The sequence below is a fragment of the Podarcis cretensis genome, assembly GCF_951804945.1.
Source record: "Podarcis cretensis genome assembly, chromosome: 6".
Classification (NCBI taxonomy): Eukaryota; Metazoa; Chordata; class Lepidosauria; order Squamata; family Lacertidae; genus Podarcis; species Podarcis cretensis.
The window spans coordinates 46,575,056-46,588,670 of NC_137175.1; the positions used below are offsets into that span (position 1 = coordinate 46,575,056).

General features: G+C 46.1%; 1 protein-coding gene across 4 annotated transcripts; it reads left to right on the forward strand.

Annotated features, from left to right (window-relative positions):
- Positions 1-465: 465 nt before the first annotated feature.
- Positions 466-12,739, forward strand: SMIM29 (small integral membrane protein 29). Of its 4 annotated transcripts, none has more exons than XM_079980964.1 (6): positions 466-589; positions 817-902; positions 4,961-5,132; positions 8,643-8,668; positions 9,135-9,240; positions 11,675-12,739. In XM_079980964.1, exons 3-6 carry the CDS (start codon positions 5,022-5,024, stop codon positions 11,735-11,737), a joined length of 306 nt encoding a protein of 101 aa, XP_079837090.1. In that variant the 5' UTR covers positions 466-589; positions 817-902; positions 4,961-5,021; the 3' UTR covers positions 11,738-12,739. The 4 variants fall into 4 exon arrangements, with proteins under 4 accessions (XP_079837090.1, XP_079837088.1, XP_079837089.1 ...); XM_079980962.1 differs by having other exon boundaries at positions 469-589; positions 4,957-5,132; XM_079980963.1 differs by lacking the exon at positions 466-589 and having other exon boundaries at positions 662-902.
- Positions 12,740-13,615: the final 876 nt, after the last annotated feature.

The window sequence follows — 13,615 nt, forward strand, 5'->3', positions numbered from 1 at the left end:
CTTTCAGGAAGGATCAGCTGGGATGGTGTTTAGGATAGCAGCAGCAGCAGCAGCATCCTCTTCCGAATCCTCATTACTAGAGTATCATAGTAAATTGCCATAACCGAGTATAGTTGGATTACTATGTTAAGGTGTTAACTTGCTGGAGGCAAATTAGGAACGTTTTAAGGACTCCAATCCTTGTGAAGGTGGTTTGAGAAACAGCACATCAGGCCGTAGTACCTTCTTGCAAAATACGGGCTGCATACGCATTTTCGGATAACATCGTTTGAACACGGATGAAAACGCAGTGAGTGCGCAGTAAACCGGAGTGTGAACACAACCTGAGTACAGCAATCTCAAAAAACCAGCCTGATGCTTTTCGTCATTACGGCCTTCCTTCGGGTTTATTCAGGCGCCTGCTGCCCTCTACCGTCCCCAGTTGCCCATGGCACGTTGTCCGGCCCACGCTTGCCCGGGCCCGGCTCCTCCTCGCCCCTCGAGGATTGGCCGCGGCTCTTCTGGCTCTGATCTGCGCTGTCAGTCACGCGCTTCTCGGCTCTTCCTGGTGGCGGCTGTAGGGGCGTGAGCGGCGGCGGCGGCGGCGCAGGTGAGGAAGCGATTGATCGCCTGGCTGGGGCGGGTCTGTTTGGAGCAATCGGAGGCGGCGGCGGCGGCCGGGGTTGCAGTGGGACGGGGGTTGTAGCAATGAAAGCCAATGGAGAGGTGGATTAGACGAGAAGGAAGAGCTGGCGTGGGAGAGGGGACGGCGGAGGAAGCCTGGCGAGCAAACACCGTAACCGATTCTTCGGCGCGCGGTCCTTTTCTCTCTCTTAGGTTCGGGAGAAAGGAAGATGGATCCCTAACTGGGGCCGTGACAGTTCCCGGAGCGGTTGTCGTGGGCCTCCGGGAGTGCTGGAGGGGTAAGCTGTGTGGCGCTCTTGCTTGGAGTTGGAGAAAGGGGTTTAAATTTGCTGGGCAAGGCTTGGCCCTCCCCGGATTTTGGCCCCAGTTGCCAAGTGACGCTGCTGGGATTGAGCTCTCTTTGCGAATCGCTGCTCCGCGTCCCTGCGTAATTATGCAACCTAATTCTCTGTGCGGCTGCATGTTTTTACTCGGTTGCATGCGCCACGGAATTAAGGGGGGCTTGTTCCCGAATAGAAAGGCGCACAGCGCGGGACTGCAGCCTTGGAGCCTGATTCTGAGCATGCCTACTCGGGAGGAAGTTGTTTGTTAAACTGAGGTTGCTTCTTTGCGTGTAGGATTGCAGCCTGAGAGCACTGGGAAGCTGGACATGAGCTGGGGTGGAAGGAAGGCTGGCTGTAGGGGTGCCGTTTCTGAAATGAACTTCGATGGGAATCAACTAGCTAGCTAGCTGCACGCTGGTGAATGCAGATTTAAAGCCCAGGCCTGCCATAGTTCAGGGCAGGCTAATGAACCTGTGCTCTTGAGAGTGTAGTGGAGTCCTTTAGTGCGAACAGTTTAGTTCCTTTGGGAAGCAGGGCCTTGTTGCTCTTTGGATATACTGTTGAGGGACCTTCTACAGTCCAAGGGCCATATTCCCTCCTAGGGAACCTCCTAGGGATGCCAGTGGCGGGTGAGGAGAGCATATATAAAATATATATTTGCACAGTAGGCTTGTTTCTGTGCTGCACACACTCTCACTCACATCCTTCTGGTTTCCCCAATCCAGACAAGCAAGAAGCATTATCAAAATTCCATGAAGTGTGTGTGGGAGGGCGTTATTGGGGTGGGTTTTTTTTGTTACTATGGTATGTATTTGTGTGTGTTTATATTGTAAACTGTCCTGTGATCCTTGGATGAAGGGCGGTGTAGAAATTTAATAAATAAGTAAACAAACAAACGAATAATATTTTGTCACACTCGAGGAGAGTGCAAAGAAGGGCTGAGGAAGGTTTTAGCTTGAGGATTATTATTAAACCAGCCTGCGAATTGTAGCTTTGTAAGGGGGCTAGGGGTCTCCTAACAACTCTCTCCGCACTCTTATCAAACGGCAGTACCCAGGGTTCTTTGGGGGGTGCCATGGCTGTTTAAAGTGGTATGATAATGTTTCAAATGCATAGTGCAGATGGGGCCATAGTGAACTAACAATTCCCCCTGGGGAGTGAGTAGCTTTCCAGACATACGTTTCTCAAGCCATTCTGCAGCACACTGGTATACGTGCAGGTCGGCTGGCGTGCAAGTTTTTGACCTCTGATAAGCCTTATAGAGTTATCTGCAATATTTTACTTGGGCGATAGCACGTTACCCCTTCCCCAGTTTTAATCTCATTGTTGCACAACTGCCTGGTGTTGATAAGGAGGAATGATCATCAGCACCAACGTTTGATGTGATGACATTTCCCTTGTAAAAGTGTACTTGGGCTGGCAGGCTAGGACTTGGGTGACCAGATTTCAAACCTCCACTCAGCCATGAAGTTTACTGGATTGGGCCAGTCAGTCCCCAACCTACCCTACCTCACAGGATTGTTGTGATGATAATATGGAGGGCAGAACAGAGGCATGTATGAGCTCCTTGGGGGGAAAGGTGGGATATAAATGGAGCAGCAATCATCATCATCATCATCCTCTTGAGAACTTACTCCAAAGTACCTTGCTGCCCATCCTAAAGCTTGAGGAAATGTGAGGAGACTGGGGTGCAAACTGTTTGATCAAAGGACTTGTGCCCTTTGGGGGAGGGGCTCAACAAAGAACTTATGCCACACGGCTTACTGTATCTCATGGCTTGAACCAAGTCAAAGCTAGGTCGAGGCCATGTCTCAGGATTAGACCCATATTTCACTTGCATTTAGGATGAACTAGTTTTGGGGAAACGGCATTCTCCTTGCGGTGTCTGAGGATCCCTAAGATATGAACTGGTTCCTTCTGCAGATGAAAATCAAAATGATGAAAGGGGAGTCCTCCGAAAGCTTCTGAACAGGTTGTCTTGACACTGTGTATTCTCTGGAAATATTAGGAACCTAGGAAGTGGCTTTATACTGAATCAGGACTTTGGCCCATCCAGTTTAGTATTGTCTTACCCTGGCTTGTGGTGGTCCTCCATGGCTTCAAACGGATGTCCCCAGAAATGCCGGGGATTGAACCTGGAACCATCTGTGTGCAAACCATGGCCCCCCCCCCTAAGCTTTTCTTAAGGCACAGCTGCCCTGCTCTCTTGGCAACAGGTCTGTAAGTGGTGACCTTCTGCTTAGCCAGTAGCACCTCTGACTGTGCCAGTAGTGTAGATTTTGAGGGCCAATAGATGTGCCCTTAAACACACAGCTTGTTCCTCCCCCCCCCACCAATTAATTACAGGGCTTGGGGAGCCTGATTATCACTCTGAAGGGAGACTTCACTCCTGCACTAAGAGCTCCTTGCCTACTAGGGGTGTACTTAGGGTTGGGTTGGGTTGGCCCCTGCCAAGGGCACAGGCCCAGGGGGTGGCAAAAAGCACTAGGTAAGGTGGAGAGAGCCAATGATTGCCAAGGATGCAAGGGACTGGGAGTGTGTGTGATACATCTCCTTGCTAAGGGTGCAAGGAAGTCTAGGTGCGTCTCTACCTCCATTGTTCTGCCCGGACACTGAGGTCCAGCGCCGAGGGCCTTCTGGCAGTTCCCTTGCTGCGAGAAGCCAAGTTACAGGGAACCAGGCAGAGGGCCTTCTTGGTAGTGGCACCCACTCTGTGGAATTCCCTCCCACCAGATGTCAAAGAGAAAAATAACTACCAAGTTTTTAGAAGACATCTGAAGGCAGCCCTGTTTAGGGAAGCTTTTAATGCTTAATAGGTTATTGTATTTTAGTGTTCTGTTGGAAGCCGCCCAGAGTGGCTGGGGAAACCCAGCCAGATGGGTGGAGTATAAATAATAAATTTATTATTATTATTACTACTACTACTACTACTACTGGGTATGCCTCTGTTCCCTACAGACCCTCTTAGGTGCTGAGATTAGCAGAGGGTGCCTTCCTGGTCGTTCCTCCACCATCAGAGGCGTGGGGGTGGTGGCAGCAGCTCAGGAGAGGGCATTCTGTGTGGTGGCCCCTAAGCTGTGGAACTCCTCTTTGCAGAACTCTCCTTGGCACCATCCTTGTACAGCTTCCAGAGGGTGCTGAAAGACGTGCCTCTTTACTTTGGCTTTTGACACTTTAGTTATATCTTTTTAGGACCCAACTTATATTTGTGATTGTGAGTTGTTTTGAGCAGTGTTTAATATTGTGTTTTAATGTTGCAACCCACCCTGGGCCCTTAGGGTGGGTGAATAACAATAACAGTAACAATAATAGTTTGTAAGTCACTTTGGGTTGCACTGGGCAAGATAAAGCACGTAGCAACTTTATTTAAATTATTATTATTAATAATGGTGTTCCCTCCCCACCCCTCCCTAGATTAGGAGGGCCCCTTTTTGCTTAAAAAAGATGGTGTATAGACTTTTTGGTTTGGACTGGTGGATGGAGCATATTAAGATGACTGAAGTGGGAGTTGTGCTCTGTATACATTGCAGGGAGGTGCAGGTGGTGGTCTCCCTTTTCTCCTGCTCCCCCCCCCACTGGCAAAACGAGCCGAACATGGCTGAATGGGCAAAACTTCCAGTCCTGTACTGCTGTGTTTGCAGTGCTCTTGTCCTTCCTTTCCATTGGAGCAGCTTCTTTCACATCAAACTGCCTTTGGGCAAACAGCATTGCTTAACAGAGCAGTAGCAAAGAACCTCCTCACTTGCCTTTTAATCCTTTATCTTGCTTCAGACACTGTGGATCCATGCCTCGAGGCTAAATACCACTTAAAAGGGTTTTACTCACCCCCACTGTAGTACCGAATCTAATGCGAAGGGGGGCGGGAACATGTGACTGGCTTGTGACTTAATGTACCGCCTCATGCGCAGTTGTTGTTTTTTTTTGGGGGGGGGGAGAAGGAGAAGAGAGGATCATGGCTGCTTGAAGAATGTGTTTTAATCTTTTGACTGTTTGTTTTTGTGATCGCCAGGCAGACTGTCCGATGAAGACGGAAGCTGCTTTGCTGTTCCCCCTTGAGCTACAGCTTCCTATGCCATGAGTAACACCACTATGCCCACCTCTGCTGGGCCGCCCAACGACTCCTTGGTGGGCTATGTTCTGGTGCCATTTTTTCTTATCACTGTCGTCGGAGTCATCGTAGCTGTGGTGAGTTGTCTTGAATTCAACCAGATGAGCTCCAAATGCTGCACATTTATTTATTGGGTTACTAATACCGTCATTAAAAATAATCTGAGAGCAGAGTGCAATCTAATAAACTCCTTCCTTCCTTCCTTCCTTCCTTCCTTCCTTCCTTCCCTCCCTCCTTCCCTCCTTTTTTCTTTTCTTTTCTTTTCTTTTCTTTTCTTTTCTTTTCTTTTCTTTTCTTTTCTTTTCTTTTCTTTTCCTTTCCTTTCCTTTCCTTTCCTTTCCTTTCCTTTCCTTTCTCCTCCTCCTCCTCCTCCTCCTCCTCCTCCTCCTCCTTCTTAATTTCCTTTATTAGTGGATAGTTCAGTCAGTTAGAGCATGGTGCTGATAACATCAACAATGCAGGTTCAATCCCCATATGGGACAGTTGTATATTCCTGCATTGCAGAGGGCTGAACTAGATTATTCCCAGGGTCCCTTCCAACTCTACAATTCTATGATTCTATACTGAAAGAAAAAGGTCTCTAAGTGACTTACAGAAAGGTTAAAAGCCAAAATGGCTTAACTTCATTAGAACTTTTCAGACAACCTAGAAACAAACCCAGCAGGAAAACTTCAAAAACCGCAGCAGCCAGAACATTTCATCCGATAGGCCATCAACAAGCTTGTCACAAACTGTCCAAATGCCAGGGAGAGGAAATAAGTTTTAATCTGGTGCTGAGGTGGATGGTGCCACCACAGGGAAGAGCATTCCACAGAAGGGGAGCCACCACCAAAAGCCCTTCTGTCTTGTTGCCACCCTCTGAACATCTCTCAAGGATGGCACCCAGATGAGGACCTTTTGGAGAAAGGTTCCTATTGGGAGAGATCCTCTAAAAGACATTGGGGTCCTAATCACAACCAGTACAATGGTACCTCGGGTTAAGTACTTAATTCATTCTGGAGGTCTGTACTTAACCTGAAACTGTTCTTTACCTGAAGCACCACTTTAGCTAATGGGGCCTCCTGCTGCCGCCGTGCCACCGGAACACGATTTCTGTTCTCATCCTGAAGCAAAGTTCTTAACCTGAGGTACTATTTCTGGGTTAGCGGAGTCTGTAACCTGAAGCGTATGTAAGCTGAAGCATATGTAACCCGAGGTACCACTGTACTTTGAATTGAGCCAGCAAACAGAATAGTACATAAGTTATATAAACCGAATCATACTTTGAAACATCAACAGTAGCAAAACATACTGATCTAGTGGGGCAGCTTTGCCCATCTTTACCAGCAACAAGTTAAGCAGAGGCTTAGGTTCAAAAATGTATTTTTATTACAGCAATGGAATACATGGAGCTGCCCCCCCCCCAGAATGCCTCCCCCCCCCCCCGCAAGTATAAATCCCTGAGCAAATCTCTTGTAAAAGTAGTTGGTTCAAATCAAGCGGCTGGGCAGCTCGCTGTTGTCTCAGTATTTGGTTCTGGCTGCAGCTGCGCTTCCGTTTCTTAACAGCGGTGTTGCCAAATTGGTCTCGGAAACTGTTGAGCCTCATCTGGAATTAGCATGACATCTGGTGAGGTGCATGAGTGGAGGTGCAGTGAGGAGCGCTTGGTCTGTTTGGCTGATGCTTTGCTTGTTCTGTGGTGAGAGGAACATTTGACCGGTTGTAGAGCCCCATAAAGGGAGATGGGTGAATGGGGAAGCTCGGTCATTCACTGTGTCCTGCTGAGCCTTGCCACCTTTTCTGCCTTCTCACTTCTGCATTATAAAGTTGCACCTTCTTTCCAAACCGTTTCCCCTTCCTGTTGAGCTAGAAGGCAGCCAAACTCCCCTGCCATGCACTACAATAACCTTTAGTTTTTACTTAACCCTACTGTAATCAGTGGGCTGCTTAGCAGAAGTGGGCAGAAGGTAGAGCTAGATCTCTGGATAGATCTCTGGGGGAATCTGAATTAGATTGGCATGGGTTTGCAATTCGCAGCTGCTTAGTAATAGCAACATCAAAATGGCTTCTCCTACCTAGGTTAGGCTGCTGAAATGAAGAATGCTAACCAGTGTGGAAGAACAGTGAGTTCAGTTCAGTTCTGAAAAATAGAAGGCTGGTTTTGGAATGTGCTTAGAGGCCCACTGAATTCAAACGTCACCTTTTGCAGCAGGCTCTGGTTGCAAATTAGATCCAGCAATTAGTTTATTAAGGCAGGTCTAGATAAAGTTCATGTACTCATTTAACTGGGCACCTGAAATTAGATACTGCTGTATAAGGGTTGCTTTCAGTGACGTAATTTGTAGCTGGGTGTAGGTACCTTGAATTAAACTACATATTATTTATTTACTTATTTGAAGTGTTTTCATCCATATGGGCTGCAGCTTAGCGGCAGGTCCCAGGTTTGATTCCTTTCATTTCCAGGCAGGGCTGGGAGAAGCCCTTTTCTGAAACCCCGAAGAGTTGCTGCCAGTCTGTGTCAGGCAGTATTGAGCTAGATGAACCCAATGGTCTGGCTCTGTCAAAGGCAGCTTCCTATGTTTCTGCTCTTCAGCCAAAAAAGGCTCCCAGAGTAAATTGCAAATTTCAGTAAGACACTCCCTGCCCTCAGGCGTACCATGATAATCATCATCATCATTTATTTGTACAATCTAAAAGACTCATAACAAAAGAAAAGCAGTATTGGGAGAGAGGAGGAATAAAGCACTTGAGTATGATTCTTGAGAATCTTGATTCTTTCCCTGCCCCAAGTGGAGGGAATTTGAAATATTTTCCTGTTGTATGTTAAACAGGAGCCAGATGGGCGGTGTATAAATAATAATTATTATTGGACAAACCCACCATTTTAATGTGTTAAATCTGGCCCTTGTGACCGCCATTTCCCTTAAGGATGCCCAGAAGCTGTGGACTTAAAATAAGCAGTTTCTTCTTTGGCCTTTGCCTCGCCTAAAAAATGGATAATGGGATGGGACTTGGGGCTTATTCGTACTTCTGCTTGCGACGTGCCTAGAAAGGGGGAGCAGTTTCCCTCTTGCCCCGCTCCTTTCCAAGGGAAAACCCGCTCTTTAGTGATAGTCCAGAACAAACAGCAATCTGGGGGAAACCCAATTTGGGGAAAACCCAAATTGCCATTTGCACCAATTAAGTTCTGAAGAGCGGTTTTCCTCAGGGGAGACAAGTGTGGATAAGCCCTTTGTTTCCTTTCAGTGGAAAGGGCTAATGGGGAGTGCAGTGTGCTTTGGGAAGCTCCCTCCTTGAGAAGGGGTATGAAAATATTTTAAATAAATAAATAGATACTGTCATGGAGCGCCATCTCTTGATATCTTTGTTGTCATCCAATACCGAGAGCCAGGGGTTCTCATGCTGCAGCCTACTATCGTGTGACATCGCCATTGTCAGGTTTGCTCCTTGTCCGCGGACGGGTGTAGGAAATGCTTCTCCTGCTGCTGGCGTCTGTTGCCCTGTTAATCCTTTTCTTTCTTGTTCCATGCTTCATTCCTCGAAAGGAGAAATAATCCGTAGACGCTCTGTATGCTTCTTTCATGGCTGTTTCTCTTTTCACATTGCAGATGATGTACATTCAGAAGAAGAGAAGGTAAGGGGCTTGTGCTGGGTGACCAATTAGTTCTCATTGGAAATGAGGAGTTTGGGGTCATATGGCTCTTCAGAACCAACTTTTCTTTTCTTGCTCAAGAAAATGGCTTTTGTCTCTGCTTGAGAACACAGGAGCTTTTGTGTGCAAGGCTATCAGCTGTTTATTTAGCTGGTTCTACATATGATGTCAGTTTCTATGCTTTGGGCAGTTTCTGGGATTCTTTGAGATATACTCATGCTAATTATTTGTGTGGGTGTGTGGAGATTAATAGTATTTTAACTATTGCATGCCCCTTCCCTTTCTACCTGGGGGAAATGGTTTCTGGGAATAGGGGTGGCTTTCAGTGCAGGGAAACACTTTTCCAGCAAACTAATCTATCCACCCTAATTTTGCATTTGCTCCTGTATAAAAGCCAGTCGCCACATGGGAAAGTGGTATCATTTCTTTCTGCTGATCTGTCTCTCAGGTATGACCGGTTACGCCATCACTTGCTGCCGATGTACAGCTATGATCCTGCAGAGGAGCTCCATGAGGCTGAGCAGGAACTTCTGGTGGAGCCAGAAGACACAAAGGTGAGCTTACTTGGGACCTACCTACAGAATCATAAAATCGTATACTTGGAAGGGTACCCAAGGGCTATCTCATCCAAGCCCCTGCAGTGTAGGAAAAAAGTCTGATCCTCTATCAACTGAGCTACCAGGCTTGATTTCAAATTTTCAAGAACAAACTACAGTGGTACCTCGGGTTACAGACGCTTCAGGTTACAGACATTTCAGGTTACAGACTCCGCTAACCCAGAAATAGTACCTTTGGTTAAGAACTTTGCTTTAGGATGAGAACAGAAATCGTGCAGCGGCGGCGTGGCAGCAGCGGGAGGCCCCATTAGCTAAAGTGGTGCTTTAGGTTAAGAACAGTTTCAGGTTAAGAACAGACCTCCAGATACAAGAGACTTAGCACATAGCTCTGTAAATCAAGAAAATCTTTAATATAAATACATTTTTAAAAAAAGAATGGACCTCCAGAACGAATTAAGTTCTTAACCCAAGGTACCACTGTAATATGATTAATTAATTGCAGGCCCATGCAAAATACCCTTACCTCTCAAACCATCCATCCTTTGGGGCATTTCTCTCTCTCCACTCACATACCAACTATCCATTAATGCACCCACCCAGCTCCCTTCCTGCATTTCTTTCCTTTTCTGCATCTCGGGAGAGACAAGGTGTTTTCCAAGGAACAAAATGGCACGGTGCAAAAGGGGGAATAGACCTGTGCAGCAATTTTGTTAGGCAGATTAGACGGCAAGGCCTTTGGAATAAGGACCTCAGGATCCTTTCTGAAATGGGTTCACATAACTCTGTCGGGAATTTCTTGGCCCTGGGCAAGGAAGTATTTTGCAAGCATGAGTCCAGTGGGATCCATGCTTACAAAGCACACTCTCTTCAAGTGGGGAGGAGGGTGCCTCTCCCAGGCAGGAAAGCCATGGGTGGAGCCTGCCAGAGATAACAAGGGCTGCATAGCATGCAGCTGAGAGTTGCCCCACACCTGGTGTAAGACGCATGTGCTTCTTAACTTTGTGGTTTTGTGATTTGGATGTGGATTGGTTCCAAGGCATATAAGCACTACATTTTAAAGCAATCTTTCACTGGATTGGCTCTCTTTGGTGTTCTTCCATAAATCAAAGATGACTCACTCCAATAGAAAAAATAGTGGCTGCACCCATTCTTAGCGTTTTAGTACATTAGAGCTGGGGTAGACATCTTTTGTGTGTCAAGGACTGCATTTGCACAGGGTTTTTGAAAATGTCCCCGAGTCTTTCCATCTTCAGCCTCTTGTGTGAAAAACAGCAATGGGGAGGGGGTAGCATTTAGAAAAATGAGGTGCTTAGTTCTCTGGCATTTCCAGCTTACTGTTTGTCAGTTTCTGGAAGTTTGAGAACCATTGCATTAAGCCACTGGAATGCCACAGACAAGCACTACAGCTGAGCTACCATTTAAAGGGTGTGGTCAAAGCCTAAAAGCAGCCAAGCATATGTTTAATAATGCTAACCAACATGGAGTTTTGATGAAAATTGGGTCAGTGACCCAGTACCTAATTTGTGCAGGGATTCTTCTAGCAAAGAAGTGTCTACAGCTTTTATGAGTAATCAGTATCTATGCTGTTGTGTTAATAGTGAGCTTGGTTTTAAGTTCATCTGCCCCTTTTCATAGTTACATAATGAAGACCGCAACCTGCTAACAGAAGCATGAAAATGCTTTAACCCTACTGTGGCTTGTGGGGAGTGAAGGAATCTCAGGTTCTTGATCATTTGGGAATTTTACTGCTTCTTCAACTGTGCAGGGCCTGGGGCACGTGCCTAGGACCCAGAAGCATTTTTGAAGCCTTGGTGTCATTGCCTTTTTTTAATGAGCAAAACTTAACACGCCTGCATTGTCTGCAGAGTTTTGCTAGCTCAATGCGTTTTGGAAGATAGATGCAATACAGGCAACTGTGCGGTTGGCGTGCATGGTGCAAGCTCTCTTCCTGCTAATGTTCCACCCAAAGAATAAAAAATGGAAGTTCATTTTCCATTGGTCTAACCACCACTTCTACCAGCAGAAGCCATGTTGTGTCTAGAGCTAGTTATGTAAGGTGTCCCATAATAGAGATGTTCAGCAGAAATTTAATTAGTGCACTGGTAGAATCAATTCTCGTACTCATTTTGGTAAATGTCAATTGCCTTTTTACTTTGAGCAGTGAACTCGCAGTGTGTCTGCTTTCTCTTTTCTGGCTCTGGCATGATGCAGGAGATTTCCAGTCAATCAGCTGATTTGGCTCAAAACTGTGCAAGGAGAAGAACAATCCCTTTGAAACAGAAACTGCCAGCTGATTGCTCTCAGTTGCAAATATAAGACTGCTCTGTTGTGGGAAGTGTTTATTCTCAGAAAATGAGACGATTGCTGATGAAGGTATGATGGATGTACTTGATCAGGTGGATGCAATGAAAGTGTCTATTGTACGTTGCAGGTGATGCGAGCCTGGGGAGGATACCAACCCTACCGCCCTTCTTTTATGGACGTGAAAGCTTAATGCTGCTCAGCTCAGACCAACAACAAATTGTGGACACATGACCTCATCTACTTGGCATGCATGCCAACTTTAAGTACTCTCAAGGGCCATTAAGTTTGAACCTACTGCCTTTCTTTCCACTTGAGAACTGTGTCCTTTTGCCTAGGTTCCTAGTGAGGGAGGTGAGTAGGTGTGGGTCCCTGCTGCCGACACACTTGCCCGTGAAGATTTTGTGCACAGAGCAGCCTAGAGAGTTGCACGTTTGGATCTGGAAAAGCTCTGGCTTGGCATGGCATTCCTATTTCATTTGAGATGGATATAGGTGGAGGTTCTGAAGTTCCTGAAACTTCAGGTACTATGAACTACAGTCCCGAAAGGCTCAGCTTTATGAAAAACAAACAAAACCCAACTGACCTCTGCTTCCTTTTGTGACAGCAGTGTCATAGCCGCAGCAGTTATGACATTACAGTGCAATTGCTAAATGCCAGCTATCCTAAATGTCTCCATACATAATGAGTACATCACTTGGTTGCTGGGTTCCCATGACGTGCCCCTCTACAGAGGCAGGGAAAGTGAACAAGCTGCACAGCTAATCTTTTGTTTGTTTTTTTGGGGGGTGTTATAGTATTATCCTTCATTTTACAGTTGGAAACGTGTGGTAATGAACATATGCCCAACTGTGTATCCAGGGGGATGCAGTTTTGCTGGGAGCACCATGCAGGGAGCACAGGGTTGGGGAACCTGTAGCTCTCCAGAGGTTGTTGGACTCTCATCATCCCCAGCCAGTTTGGCCCAGTGGTCAATGGTGATGGAAGTGGTACCTGAACAACCTTTGGAAGGTCACAGGTTCCTTCTTCCTAGTTAGTATGTCAGTTAGAAGGGGCCTTAATATATTTCTTCAACCAAGCGTTTTAAGTTGAGTTGGGTACTTCTTTCTACAATGACGATTTTGTATCTGGCCGCTTGTCTTTGTTTTGTAAATAAAGTTCGCCTTGAACAGGAGCATCTCTGGCAAAACTTCAAGCTTTTCCTGTAGCCTGTAATGCTTTATAACTTACCTTTAACCCAACTACAGCGGCTTAAGCAAGCGCTGGGGGCAAGATACATTGCTGGCCTTGCCGAAGCAGAAAACACATTGCCATTGGTTGGCTGCCAAAGCTGGGAACTAGCTATTGAACCTAACCTATTGGCATGATTAAGAGCTTCACAGGTGACTTGGGCAATACATGTATTTGAACTGTTTTCTTTGCCTTTGCTTTTCTCTTTCCCTTTCTCTTGTCCCAACAAACAGTGTTTCAATCTTCAGCGTTCTCGCTATCCACTATGGTCTTCCTTGTATGCAACCAGTACTAGAAAGCAAGGCTGGTGCTCTATGACCCTGCAGTGCAAATGTCTTGACACCTAAAGATGCCTTTTTTGGTTCTAGATAATTTCTAGCTGTCAAGAGAAAAACAAAAATGAAGTCTGTGGATGTGGAAATAAAGAGACTTTAATTTGCACATGACAAATTGACTACTAGGGAACTTGTCATAGCGCACATTGCACCAGTTGCCTCCTTGTCATTCTTAAGCACACACCTGGCTAATTCACATGTTGGTTAAACTGATATAACAGGTTTGGGGATTGAGTTTACCTGGCCTAAAACTGCATCCTACTAAAGCAGTAAGCAGTTTGCAGGCTTCAGAAGGCAAGAGCCTAATAAAGCAATCACAATGCAGTTTAACTCATTTATACACTTCCAAATGTAGCTTTTTGTCTAAGCTCCTCTGGATCTATTCAACCTATGGGCATGCTGCCATGAATCAACTTGACTGAACCAGCTCAGAAAAGAATCCCTTTGTAGATGGCCACCTTCTAATGATCACTTTTATTTTGGGATGTGCTGTTATTATCCTTCCT